At 41.1% G+C, this 14,279-nt stretch overlaps 1 protein-coding gene across 1 annotated transcript; it reads left to right on the top strand.

Moving 5' to 3' along the window:
* The first annotated feature begins 2,023 nt into the window (after positions 1-2,023).
* LOC115464714 (vomeronasal type-2 receptor 26-like) lies at positions 2,024-13,883 on the top strand. Its single transcript, XM_030195074.1, has 3 exons — positions 2,024-2,065; positions 5,602-5,728; positions 12,985-13,883. Exons 1-3 carry the CDS (start codon positions 2,024-2,026, stop codon positions 13,881-13,883), a joined length of 1,068 nt encoding a protein of 355 aa, XP_030050934.1.
* Positions 13,884-14,279: the final 396 nt, after the last annotated feature.

Below are 14,279 nucleotides of genomic sequence, written 5' to 3'. Positions count from 1 at the left end.
CTTTGCACTTTTGGAATGAGTAAAAAATTGATTTACTTCTACTCATTCTACACCACTCAGGATTTTGTAGACCTGAATCATATCTTCCCTCATCCATCTCTTTTCCAAGCTGAAGAGCCCTAACCTCTTTAGCTTTTCCTCATACGAGAGGAGTTCCATCCCCTTTATCATTTTGGTCACTCTTCTTTGGTGATATTATAGAAAGAAATGACAGGTTTTAGAAGTCTGTTGAATATGTGCAGAGGAGGAGTCAAAGATGACCCCAAGGTTAAGGGCTGATGAGACAGGAAGGATAAGAGTGTTATCCACAGAGACAGAGAATGGGGGAAGAGGAAAAGTTGGTTTAGGGCGAAAGCTCAGTCTTGGTCATGTTTAGTTTCAGATGGCAGTGAGTCATCCAGGCAGCAATGTCAGACAGGCAGGCTGATACTTTGGCCTGGATTCGTGCTAAAATTTCTAGTGTGAAGAGGTAGATCTGTGAGTCATCCGCATAAAGGTGATACTGAAAACCATGGGATGAGATCAGAGTACCAAGGGAAGAAGTATAGATGGAGAAAAGAAGAGGTCCCAGTACAGATACCTTAGGTACACCAACTGATAGTGGAACAGGAGGATCCATCAGAGTATACACTAAAAGTACTATGTGAGAGATAAGAAGAAAACCAGAAAAGAACAGAGTCCTTAAATCCAAGTGAGGACAGCATATCAAGGAGTAGGAAGTGATCAACAGTGTCAAAAGCAGCAAATAGGCCAAGCAGGATGAGGATAGAATAGAGACCTTTTGATCTGTATAGGGACAGGTCATTCGAGACTTTAGCTGTTTCAGTTAAACGAAGAGGCAAAAGCCAGATTGAAGTGGATCAAGAATAGCTTGAGTTGAAAGGAAGTCAAGACAATGATGGTGAACAGCATGTTCAAGAATCTTCTATAGGAAAGGGAGGATGGAGATGGGATGATAGTTGGAAGGACAGGTAGGTCCAATGAAGTTTTTTTTAGGAATGGTGTGACTGTCATGTTTGAAGGCATCAGGAACAGTCACAGTGGAAAGTGAAAGATTGAGGATATTACAGATAAGACAGATAAAAGGGATGACAGAAGAAGAGATAGTGCTAAGTAGATGAGTGGGAATAGGATCAGAGGAACAGGTAGTTAGTTTTGAAGAGGAAATAAAATGTGCCATTTCCTTTTCAGTGATTTCAGATAAGGAAGAAAAGGAGGCAGGGGTTGAAGGAAGGTTGAGAGAATGGACTAAGGGAAGGAAAGTTGAAGGTGACTTGGTTGAGAATTCAAGTTTAATCTTGTGAACCTTATCTTGAAAGTACTCAGCCAGAGTCTGGGAAGAAAGTGAAGGGGGAGTTGGAGGTGAAGGCAGTTTGAGAGAAGAGTTCAGTGTGGCAAAGAGTTGGTGAGGGTTTGAGCCAAGAGAATTTGTCAACTGGATGTAGTAGTTCTGGTTGGCAAGTGAAATAGCAGACTGGAAAGAGGTCAGCAAGAATTTGAAATATATGAAGTGAGCATGGGATTTCATCCAAAGGCATTCAGCAGAGTGGGCACAAGAATGTAGGTTTCAGATTCTAGAGGTCAGCCAAGCTGGGGTTTGGTACACCTTACAGAATGGGGAATGGGAGTAGCAAGATTACCCAGAGCAGAGTAGTATTATAGCAATAGACAGCCTTATTGGCAGAGTTAGATAACAGAGTGGTTGATAAGAGATTTGAAACACTGGAGGACAGAGTAGAAGGGTCAATAGCCTGAAGATTCCTAAATGTATTGGTTGAGATTGAATGGGACTGGGGGGGGGGGTGATGTTTAAGTGTGAAAGTTATCAGATGATAGTCATAGAGGAGAAGAGCTGAGGCAAAGAAACTGGAGAGTGAGCAGCTGGAGAAGAAGATAAAATCAAGACAGTAGCCATTCTGGTGATTGGGGGTAGTGGAGCACAATTGAAGATTGAAAGAGGATGTTAAAGCGAAAAACTGAGAAGCATAAGAGTAAGAGATATCATTAGCATGAATCTCCAAGAATGAGGGAAGGAGATGAAGGTTCAAGAAAGAATGAAAGCCAGGCATGAAAGTCAGTGAGAAAGGAAGAAAGGGACTTATCAGGGGGTCGATAAATGACTGCTACTCGGAGAGGCAGAGAGGTGAATAGATGGATGGAGTGGACTTCGAAGGAAGAAAAACAGTGAGACTAAGATGGAGGAAGAGGTTGAAATCTACTGGAGGGTGAAAGTAGTAGCGTGACACCACCTCCACGGCCAACTGTGCGAGAAGTATGGGAGAAAAGGATTCCTCTATAACACAGAGCTGCGGTTGAAGCAGAGTCTTTAGGGGAAAGCAAAGTCTCAGGGCAAGCAGATGGAGAGTATGAGAGATAAAGAGGTTGTGGATGTAGGAAAGTTTGTTGCAGACAGAAATTCGATTGGAGAAATCACGGTGTGACCTGCACGAATAGGATGAGAGCTGATGTGGAGGACCAGGATTGGGATTAATGTCCCCAGCAGAGGCCAGGAGAAGGAGCAAGAGAGTACCTTGTTTTTGCCACTGTATGTTTTTGTAGACCTGTTTGTTTTTTTCATTTTTTTTTGGGGGGGGGGGCACCTTTTGACCAATTCTTAAAAGATAACTGGTGTGTGGCCTGTGTACCTTTCCTTTCAAAAAGTTTCTGACTGGGTGTTAGCTGGCAGCTTAGCATATACTCTGCATTTTCTGCATCTGACCAACTCTCCAACCTCTACCCTCCAGGAGCTGCTTGCTGTGTTTGATGTGGTCCCTCACTGACCCCCATTCTCTCTCCTTAGTTGAAGCAGCCAGCCTCTGGCACTTTGGAGCAAACAGATTGGTGTTCCTTTTGGCAATTTCTGGAACCACAAGTTCAAGGTAAGCTCATACCTCTCAGCCACCTCTTCTGCTTTTGCTATGTAGGTGCTAAACAAACACTTCTTGCATCTTGCACTGCAGCTGGTCAACAGGATTGCAGGGGACAGCAGTGGACTCTAATACACTGGACACTGATAGTGATGATTGTTTCTACCCAATTCATTGTACAGATGTCTTGTTCTCTATTGGACACACTCAGTTGTGGCTGCCTGTTTGTGTGGAGGAGGGGATTGAGGGGAAGAGGCCCTGAGAATGGATGTGTGCATCCCTCATGGTCAAGGGCTCCCTGTTCTCCGTATGTTCTCTGCATTCAAACCTTACCTCTATTTTCACCAGGTTTGCTGGTGGTTGCTGTGCAGTGGTGGAAGGAGACACCACTTGTTGCAGCATCAGGGCTGTACTGTGTGCTTGCAGTTCACGCCGTAGGCCCTCGATGCTGTGCTCCCGCCGTTGCAGCTGCTGTACCGCTTCCCGTTGGGCCTGTACTGCTCCCCGGTAGGTTCCATCCTTCTTTATGTGGTGAACCCCAGTCTCCTTTTATGAAGTGCCCACCCATTCCCAAGGTTGCTGGGGGTGGGGAGGAGGGAAAGCATATACGCACTGAATGTCGTTTCCACATTATTGAACACAGTCCTACAATCCTCCATAGTTATGGAACAACAACAACATTTCTAAATTCTATCCTGCAAACCATTTTCTAGGTGGCCACAGGTGCGTGCCTACTAAGGCCTTGAGCCCTTAAGTCATGGTGAGGGAGAAGGTTTCTGGTTACAGTTCCTATTCTAACTAACCTGCAGGTGGCTACAGCCTGGTGTCTATATAATTCCCCTAGCTTGTGCTTTTCTGTACCTGATGTATTCTATTGCAATTGTGATGAAGTAAACATCCATCTAATGCTTTTACTGTTGTTTTGCCTTTTCTCCTCAGCACTATATACCATTGCTGATACATTCAATGTGAAAAAGATGACCCAGCTGTTTGTAGCTCCTTCCTGGCCCTCACCAATGTGGTTTGGTTGTGGGTAAAGGTGTCTGCTGATCAGAGAGCAAACATAGTCTAGGCACTACCTATGGTTATCTGCAAGTTTGTACTTGGCAGACCACTAGTGCTAGACAACATACCTATTAGGGACAACTTCAAGAAAGTGACTAGAACTCAGAAACTTTCCTGGCAAATGCAATGGCTACCAGAAGACTATTTTTATGCTAAGTTCCTTAAGTGTAGATCTTGTAAGAGGTTCATATGTCACATCCTGCAAAGATTTGATTGCCAGATTAAGATTCCAATCCACACAAACCATCTGCAAGGGAAGACCGAGATAAGTAACTCCTTTCAAAAAAATGGACATCATCCAGATAAGCAGCTACAGAAGAATTCTGCATCTGACCTGTGAAACTAGCAAGTGGTGCCACCTGAAGCTTCAAGGGGGCCAGAGCTAATCCCTTCTTCAGACCTACTTGAGAAAAAGCTGAAATATGAGCAACAGACAAATAAAATGAGGAAACAGTCTTGTCCATGCACAGGCATCTTAAATGAAATAGGGAAGAAAATATAGAGTAACTCATTGTGCTGTGGCAGCTGCAGTGGCTAGAAAGATTGTACATTTTTTCCAATAGTGTGGGCATACATGAACTGTGGTACATGTGTGAACAATTGTACATTTACCAACATTTTCAGGAAAGAGTGTACATTCTTTCTGAAATAGTCTATCCTCTTTGCAAATAGTGCCCACTCTTTGGAAAGGGGGTACACTATTTCAAAAGCAAGCACAGTCTTAATGACATCGTCCTAAAACAAAAATGAAGACTATCCAAACCAAACCAAAATAAAGAATGATGCAAATAACATGTGGATAAGGGCAAGTTATAAATAATAAATCTAATCTAATGTAACATAGGAAATGAGGGGTCCTTTTAGTAAGGTGCACCAAAAAGTGGCCTGCGCTGGTGTAGACACGTGTACTGGACGCACACAGGTTAATTTTTCAGCGCATCTCCAAAAAAGGCCTTTTTTTTTTGCTAAAAATGGATGAACAGCAAAATGAAAATTGGTGTGCGTCCATTATGGGCCTACCGCCACCCATTGACTTAGTAGTAAAGTTTCACGCGTTGACTGGGCGGTAATCGTCAGTGTGCATACAATGCCGAATACTGTCACGCGCCGGACATTTTCTGGCGTGCGTAAAAAATGAAATTATCGCCCAGGCCAGGCAGTAGTTCCGAATTGGCGTGCGTTAGGCGTGCATAGGCGCTTATGTGGCTTAGTAAAAGGGCTCCTGAAATAAAAAAACAACATTTTATAGCTACCCATCCCTATTTTGTGTAGCTGGTTGCTATTTACCTCTGCTTAATTCTTGTCACTAAGTATTGTCTTTTATTGCTGAAAGAGATACATTTTAAGTAAATTTGCCAGTTCAGAACTTCAGTTTGGGATTTTACTGAATTATTGAAAGGACGAAGGGAGCAGCATGAATGGATGTGTACAGCTTAGTAAGGAGGGGCCTTCATTTTAAAAGTAACTAGTAAAATAAGAAACATCAGTACACATGGCATTTCCACTTCAAACAGACTTTCAGATTCCAGAGGCTTGAAAGTAGGAATTATTCCATAGGTGGACAGAAATGGAAATCTGCATTTTAGCAATCACAGGTGATTAATAATTAAAAAAAAACCCAGGGGTGAATGTTATATCAAATGACTCAGATTTTTCTTTCAATATTTAGACACCTCCTCAAGCCAAATGCAGTGAAAGCTGCCTTCCTGGCTTCTGGAAACTAAACAGGGAAGGAAAGCACATCTGCTGTTTTGACTGTATTCCGTGTCCACAGGGAGAGATTTCCAACCAAAGTGGTAAGTGATATGTGGCATGTCAGTAACTGTGGGTTATTTGCTATGGTGCTCATTACTAAAAGAGAAAAACATCTCAAATGTGGCTTTAAGCAGCAGATGGACATTTTTCTCACCAAAATGTCTAAATAGCGATTTTCAAAACTCAGAATTGGGAAGTTTTACTCTGCACTGCATCTAAATTACAAGGGGGCGTGTTGGAGGTATGTTTTGGGTGAAACTTGGGCAGGCTTTAAATACGGATGTTTTTCTGCTACAGAAAGAATGTACGTTTTTGTCTAGGCCTGCTCCAGTCACAACTAAGTCCGAAAAAGGTGCACTAACTGATCAGCTGACCACTGGAAGGATGAAGGCATGACTCTCTCTTAATCATCCAATGGTCACCCACCCACCCCCAATCCCTCAAAATGCGATAGTGACAGGAGATACCAGGCTGTATGACAACTCCAGATGTTATGGCCATTTCTAAGACAACAGCAAGCTAGTGGATGGAATAGCCTTGTGGTCATTTCAGTTGACAGTGAATAATGGGACCCAGGATCAATTTCCACTTTAGCGCTTTCATTTCAGAACAAATATGCGAGTCTTCCTGAAATATAGAAATACCTCCTGTACCTAGATATATAAGTGACCCACAAACCTGAGGGCTATTGTAATGATGGACTTTCAGGTAGAGTAGATTTTCTAAGTTCCTAGAAAGCTCACCATACAATAAGAAGGTGTTTAGGTGGGATTTGTACCTGGGTCCTTTTATGTGAAGGCCATTGCACTGACCACTAGGCTGTCCCTCTGCACTTCTGAGATGTCTGTGTGGTTAGTGCACTAGGAATGCTGAAAGACATATCTCCCTGTGGCTTATTATTCTACGTTTATTCCTGGGACCTTTTTTTTTTTTCCAAAAATGATACTTACAGATGGACGTTTTGAACCTAAAAACCTCTAGCAAAAAGCCAAAATTGTACATGAAATTTAGATGTTTTTCTGGGTCGATTATGGATTGAAACATATTTTCAGGAAGACTTATCAATTTGGATTTGGACGTCATATCAAAAATGCCCCTCCATAGCTCCTACTCATTGAGGGTATTCTGAAAATCTGATTGGCTAGGTGTGTCTTGACGACTGGGTTGAGAACTGATTTACACCAACAAAACCTTGGAATAAAACCATGTGCCTAAATTAGGCAAGGATCCCCTTTATTCTATAACAGTGAGCATAAATTAAAGGAATACATATAAAATTAATAAGCGACTTAAAATAATATAAAGAGGGAGACTGATTCAAGATGGCGTGGTGATCCTATCTCAGAGGATTTTTCTAAATTTGTTCATTTTTCTTTAAACTATGCCTAAAAGGAAGGGGAAGACGAGGGGGGGTAGCTCCTTACCCTCCACGATACCTCCTCGAGGGCAACCTCTGATTACGGATTACACCGTCTCTGTCGCTACTCTGGGCGTTCCGCTTGCCGAGGCGGAGAGGAGCCTCGGACAGGAGCGTGAACTTACACTCAGCCTGTGTAGTCCACATTTGCCTCGAGTAGCAGGAAGCAACGCGGGAGGAAGTCCCGCCCAGCAGCCCGTATTCGAAGCTGCGGTCTTGGGAAAGGAGCACTCCTTCGGCGCTGCGCCGCTTTCGCTGGGAACACCCAGCTTTCCCAGCGAAGAACCAAGGCAAACATCCACCCCCAGGAGTAGGGGCAGCATGGATAACATCCAGGTGGAAGACTGAACTGCACAGGAGAAGGCGGATCAACAGTCGGAACCTGCATTGCAACTCCTACCCCTGAAGAAACCACCCAAGGTGACGTTGGAGTCTTTGTGGAGGGCGATTGAATCTTTACACAAAATTTGCTTAACCTTTGTTTCTAACTCCCAAGCTAACACCTTAAAGATAGAATCTCTTCAGACTAATATGGCTTCTCAAGCTAGTAATCTATTTCTTCGTTGAAAGAACAGGAGTTCAGACTGTTCCAAAATGCGGACTTGATGCATAGGAAGATTGAGAACTTAGAAAATGGGGTTAGAAATTTAAATTTGAGGTCCTTGAACTTTCCCTTTGTCAAATATACCCCATTAAGAGATCTGTTTCATAAGTTTCTGAAGGAAATCTTCAAATATTCTGAGACAAACTTCCCCCCAATACAAATACTTTATTTGTTACCAGCTCAAGACTCCAAGGAAAAAGATAAAGAACCCATAGAAAAAGCTATGGAAAACTTGGATGTATCGGCTCTGCTTGAGTAGTCACAAGAGGAGGTTGAATATAGATCCACTTTGTTGGTATCCTTTGTTTTCCTGACAGATAAAGAAGCTATTCTGAGACAATATTTAAGACAAACCTCCTCAGTGGTATTTTTGGGAGAAAGAGTCCAAATATTCCAAGATGTATCGAGAACCACACAGGAACGGAGAAAAAATTTTTTGATGATGAGGCAAGAGACAGTACAAGTGGGAGCTAAGTTTCAGCTTCGATTTCCTTGTAAATGTGTAGTTTCTTATGAAAATAAGACATCATTTTTTTGAGCCTTTGCAACTTCGATCATTTTTAAACGCAAAGCTACCTAAGCAGCCATAAGGATCCAACAATGGACTGTAATTCGTTCGCTAGTGACAAACCTGATGCCATACTTGTATTTAATTTATATCTTTTTCTTGTTAAATATCCTTATCCTCATGTAAGGTTTTTTTTTTCAGTCTCCCAGCAAGTTGAGGACTATGAAGATTAATAGTTTCCTAAGGGATTTATCCTATATAATGATTGTTTCTATTGATATTAAGTGTGTTATTTCTTGACAAAGCTTTGCTTTGGTATGTAATTTAAAAGCTATAAATAAATAAATTAAAATAATATAAAGAGACATAATACTATTATAAAATATGTTCCAAGCAACGGTCATTATCAAATATACATAAAACCCCCAAATCAATGAACACATATCAACTTAACAAGCCTATTTTTTAAAATTCTTTATTTATAAATTTTTCATTTACATCCAATGACATAAATGGGGAAATATCAGAAAATACAAACAGCTGAAAAAAAAAGAAAACTACTTATAGCCATTTCTGGCTTAAAATAGAAGATAAGCTTTTAAATTTTGTCCACAATCTGTTTGAATCAAGATACTAGGCAATAAAATAGAAGGAGAAAAAAAAAATAACATAGCTATAAACTAAGTTATTAACGGTTGGGTTAGTGCAGAGATTTTACAGCCAACATAACAGCGTTCTCAATTAGGGAGGCAAATCCTCAGGCTTAACAGCTTCCTTCATTATAATAAATTCTAACAATTTCGAGGGAGAGAAAAATATATAATTAACTGATTCAAAAGTTACATGGCATTTACAAGGAAACTTTAACAGAAAAGTTGCACCTAAATTAATAACTCTAGATTTATACAATAGAAATTCCTTTCTCCTTTTCTGTGTGCTCCTTGCCATGTCGGGGAAAATCTGAATTTTCTGACCCAAGAAACAATCATTTAAATGGCGAAAGTATAGCCTAAAAATATTATTTCTATCTAGTTCAAGAGCGAATGTCACTATTAAAGTTGTTCTTTCAGTGATCACTTCCAGGGAGTTCTCAAGAAATTCTGTCTGATTAAGATTTGAAGCAGCCTGAGGTTGTTGTTCTGAGGATCTCACTATTCCAGAGATATATTGGGCCCTTGTAATAGGGGGAACTCCCTCTACAGGGATTCCCAATATATCTACAAAATATTTTCTAAGCATATCCATTGATGATACTAAGGGAGATTTAGGAAAGTTCAATATCCTCAGGTTATTTTTCCTCCCATTGTTTTCCAAATACTCCATCTTTCTTTCCTGAGTTTCTTTTTCTTTTACCAAAGTCACTGTTAAATCCTGTAATTGTTTAAACTCAGTCTCCATCTTCAACATTTTTTCATTCTGTTCTTGAACTTTTATAGATAAGCTCTGACTAGTTTGCTTCAGTTCCACAATTTCGCCATTTATGGAAGTATTCATATGAAGTAAAGTGTTCTTTACCTCCTAGATTGCGTCCCAAAGCATAGGCATTGTCACCTGGGTTGGTCTTTTCATTCCTCCACGACTCTCCGAAGTGACTCCGTGGGAAGCAGGGAGCCCGACCGGCGTTTGTCCCTGAGTTGTTATCTCCTTCCCCGGAGTAGAGGTACTCGAGGGTCCTCCTTCCACAAACAGCAATTCCAACTGTTGTGGACCCATCGATTCTACTGCACTTCCGGGTTGTGGGGGAGCGGTGAGAGAATGAGGGCTCAACGGCGCGCCCTCTACGCTGCGCTCTGCACTGAATTGGAGCAAGCCCGTCGAAGTAGAAGCCTGCACGCCCAGGGTCCCGATTCCAAAGCTTTCGAGCGTCGTTTGATGAGAAGTTGGGGGTAGTGCCGGTACAGAGGCGGTAGGTGCCGGCGTTTTTCCCTTTCTTTTCCCCATCTTAAAGTCGGGGTAAGAATTTCTCTCTCGCGAACGCTGTCGAGTCTTAGGAGCTTCGGGATCTGACAACCGTTACCGGCGCCATCTTGATTCTAAATTCTTAACAAGCCTATTTACCTATCACAAAGGGTTCTAATAGATGAATGGCAGGACAAAAAATGTTAAAATTATATTCTATTACCTATACACAGAAGAGTATACATTTATTTCTAAAATCATCCAACACTATGGGCAATCTGTAATACACAAAGCAATCAATTTACAACTAGTAAATATGTAGTCAACATAAAATAATCAAAACTAAATATCCAATCAATAATAAAACTGTTTTTATATGGGCAGTAAAATCTCAATTATTGCTGCTAATTGTCTCATTATTCAACTAAATTGCTTGAACAAATTGGGCAGAGATAGGGCACCCTATCTGGCTCCAAATTTTTAAATAGCACCAATAACCCCTAGGTATCAGCTTTCCATATATGGTTGGGTGGTAGGGTGAGGGAGGCTCTATCATGGGGGCTTCTTGAGGGGACTGTGCTTTGGGATGGGTTAGATATGGTGGATAGTTGCCCACGATGTGGTGGGGTGATTGCCATTTAGCAGGCATCAGGGGGATTGTGAACTGGCAGATGGCATGAAGTGGGTTTCCTGCAAGCGGCTTGTATTACAGGGCTTTACATCAGAGGGGTGAAATGGATGCCTTTGAGAACAGGGGGGTTAGACATCAGAAGATGTTGATTATCAGGTGGGGATTGATGCAGAAGGCTGGTGCTTCTTACAAAAATGTTGCTACTTCTGTGATAATTCCCATTGTTGTGGTAGAAGAAAGCTCTTCTAGTATCTTTGCATAGGGTGCTTCTTACTCTAAGTTTAAAAAGGGTTTAGGGGACCCTTTATTTCACCAGAGCATATGGAGAAAACACTGAATAAAATGGACTCCACCTACTCAGCTTCCAGCTAGAAGGGAAAAAAAGAGGGTGACCAAAAAACAAAAGAAAGAGAAAGAGAGTTTTATATTCTCTTTGTTGTGCACGACACAAAAACTTTAACAGATGTACCAAAATGCCTTTTACCCTAGCACTTCATTGTCCCTTACGCTTTTTGGTAAATAAAAGAACTACAATCAGACCAAGTAAAAAAAGTACAGACTTTTTTTTTAACCATGCAAGAATAACTCTCCACGCTATATCTCCACTCCAACCTTGAAAAAGCTCATAGAATTTTAATAATGAATAGATGTACATTAAGTAGGAATCTGAAATGAGATCAGACCCTCTGAAAAAGCTCAAACCCATTACATCCATTCACTGTAATCCATTCCACTGACCACTACTCCTTACTATCAAAATATGATGGGATAAAGTCCAGCAACCTTAGTCAAGCAGGGTAGAGACCGTAGACCTCATCTGCAGCTGCCAGAAGGTCAAAGCAAAAAAAAGTTTAAATCAGACCAGAACTATGAAAATAACTACCCTTGCATACTATAAAATGAGACTGGGGAGGTATGATTTATTATATGGAAGCAATTCAGTGAGGTTATACTTTCAGTTTCTCAGCTGCTTTGACATGGAACCATCCTGACCCTATTGTCTCAGAACTCATTCCTTCAAATTCATGTGTCTGGTTGATATTATCTAAGGTGGCACAGATATTATAACAATGCCAACAACAGATATTCTAACAAATGCTATTCCTAATTATTCCATGTTTTTATTTTCTAAAAGAAACAATATGATTTCTAAAGATGCTGATTGAGTTTCCCATTTGGTTCAATCATGATTCTTCTATTTGGACACAAACTGTGCAAAGGTCAATATTCAACCAGTGATGTTGAGCGTTTTCTATAGCTTCCACCTCTGTTATTCCTGGATATTCAATACTGGGCCATGTCCAGGCACTGGCATTGAATATCAAGGTTAAGTGGCTGGCTATCTTATATTCAATACTTAACAATCCAAGTGACATCGCATAACGATAGGATAGTGTTTTATATGGTCTGATTTGGCCAATTGACTTAGGGGCCCTTTTACAAAGACGTGGGAGGGTTAATTCGTGTGTAGCAAGTGCCAAATTAGCACTATCAGTGGGCTAGCACATGCACCCAGTGGTAATTCTGAGTTTGGCACACGCTAAATCCTGCCATAGAAAATAATTTTCTATTGTGAGGGTTGTCACGGTGGTAGTCTGAAGTTGCTGTGCATTGCATGGCTATCACTTAGGTATCACATGAGCCCTTATTGCTAGATCAATGGGTGATGGTAAGGGCTCAGGCCATAAAAAGGCACACGCTAGATTTAATTGTAGTGCACATCCATTTCACAGCACATTAAAAAATAGCCTTTTTCCCATCCCAGTAGAAAAATGGCCTAGCACATGCCCAAAACATGCACCCACACTAAGGCAGGCTACTTCTTACCATGGGACCCCTTAGTATTGGCACTTAACTGCATAAGGGAATTAGCTATTTGTGGTTGGTTAAATTGGATTTGAATATCAATCTTATAGTGTTAATGTTGCTCACTTTCTAGAAAATAGATCAAAAATAAAAGGAAGAAAAGTGGTGAGATATACAGGAAACAATAGCAACCATGTGTTTTTTATTTAGTGAGATTAGCTGAAATTATTCTTGGCAAAGTGTCTGTGGCATACTGATTGTGATGTATCTGGTTGATGTGCATCAAAATTACTTCACCATTCTAAATATTAGGATATTATAGAGCAACATTATCTGCTGTAGACTGAGGTGTAGAGAATTAATTTACTGTCCATGCACTATCCCAAATCAATGCTGTTTATGAGATATTGAAACTGTATTCATCTTTCTCAGGTATGGACAGCTGTGTGAAATGTCAAGAGGACCATTGGCCCAATCATAAGAGAGATACCTGTATCCCAAAACAGATAATTTTTCTGTCCTACGAAGAGGATCTAGGGATAGCTTTGACTACAAGCAGCATTTTCTTCTTTCTTATCAACATAATCATTTTTGGAATCTTCATTCATTACCGAAACACACCTATTGTGAGAGCCAATAACCGGGGCATCAGCTATATCCTCCTCATCTCCCTTATGATCTGCTTTCTATGCTCCTTGATGTTCATTGGCCATCCTGAGCCCATGACATGCATTCTCCGCCAGACAACCTTTGGGATGACTTTCTCTATCTCACTATCTTCCATATTGGCAAAAACCATCACTGTGGTTATGGCTTTTCATGCAACCAAGCCTGGAAGCAAGCTCCGGAAATGGATGGGTTCCAGGATCTCATATACTATAATACTTTCCTGCTCTCTTTTTCAGTTTATTCTCTGTCTCATTTGGTTGTTTACTGCTCCCCCATTCCCATATCATAATATGCAGTCAGAAACTGGGTCAATACTACTTGAATGTAGTGAAGGGTCTATGATTACATTTTACTGTGTTCTAGGTTTCCTGGGATTTCTGACTGGGATCAGCTTCATCATTGCGTTCTTATCAAGAAATCTACCCGACAGTTTCAATGAGGCCAAGTATATTACATTCAGCATGCTGGTGTTCTGCAGTGTTTGGATAACTTTTATTCCAACATATCTGAGCACAAGAGGAAAATACATGGTAGCAGTGGAGATATTTGCTATACAAGCTTCCAGTGCTGGATTGCTGGGATGTATTTTTATGCCCAAATGTTGCATTATCCTATTGAGGCCTGATATGAATAGCAGGAACTATCTAAGAAAAACCAACTGAAATGGATTTAAAAAAAAATGCTGTACAAGTTAAAAAACTTTGCTAATTTCATTTGAATTATCTTTCATTTGGATCTTTTTCATATAATAATTTTATCTATCTCTTAGTCTTGCATTCACTCCTAGGACCTAATACTCAAGGGGCCCAATATTCAAAGCAATTTAAATCCTATGGAGCAGTGGCGTAGCTATGTGGGGCCTGAGGGGGCCTGGGCCCCAGTAGATTTGGCCATGGCCCCCTCAAGACGATCCCCTTGAACCCTCTTCCCGCCACCAACCCTCCCCCGCTGTTGCCGCCCGCCCCGCTGCTTCAGATACCTTGTTGTTTGCTGACCCCGCCAAAGAGAATCTAGTTCTTTGGCGCCGGAGTAGCACCTTCATTCAATGCAGTTCCTGG

This window comes from Microcaecilia unicolor, chromosome 3, assembly GCF_901765095.1.
Source record: "Microcaecilia unicolor chromosome 3, aMicUni1.1, whole genome shotgun sequence".
In the NCBI taxonomy this organism is placed as follows: Eukaryota; Metazoa; Chordata; class Amphibia; order Gymnophiona; family Siphonopidae; genus Microcaecilia; species Microcaecilia unicolor.
Note: the sequence above shows the minus strand (reverse complement) of the source record. Positions and strands in the feature narration are given on the sequence as shown.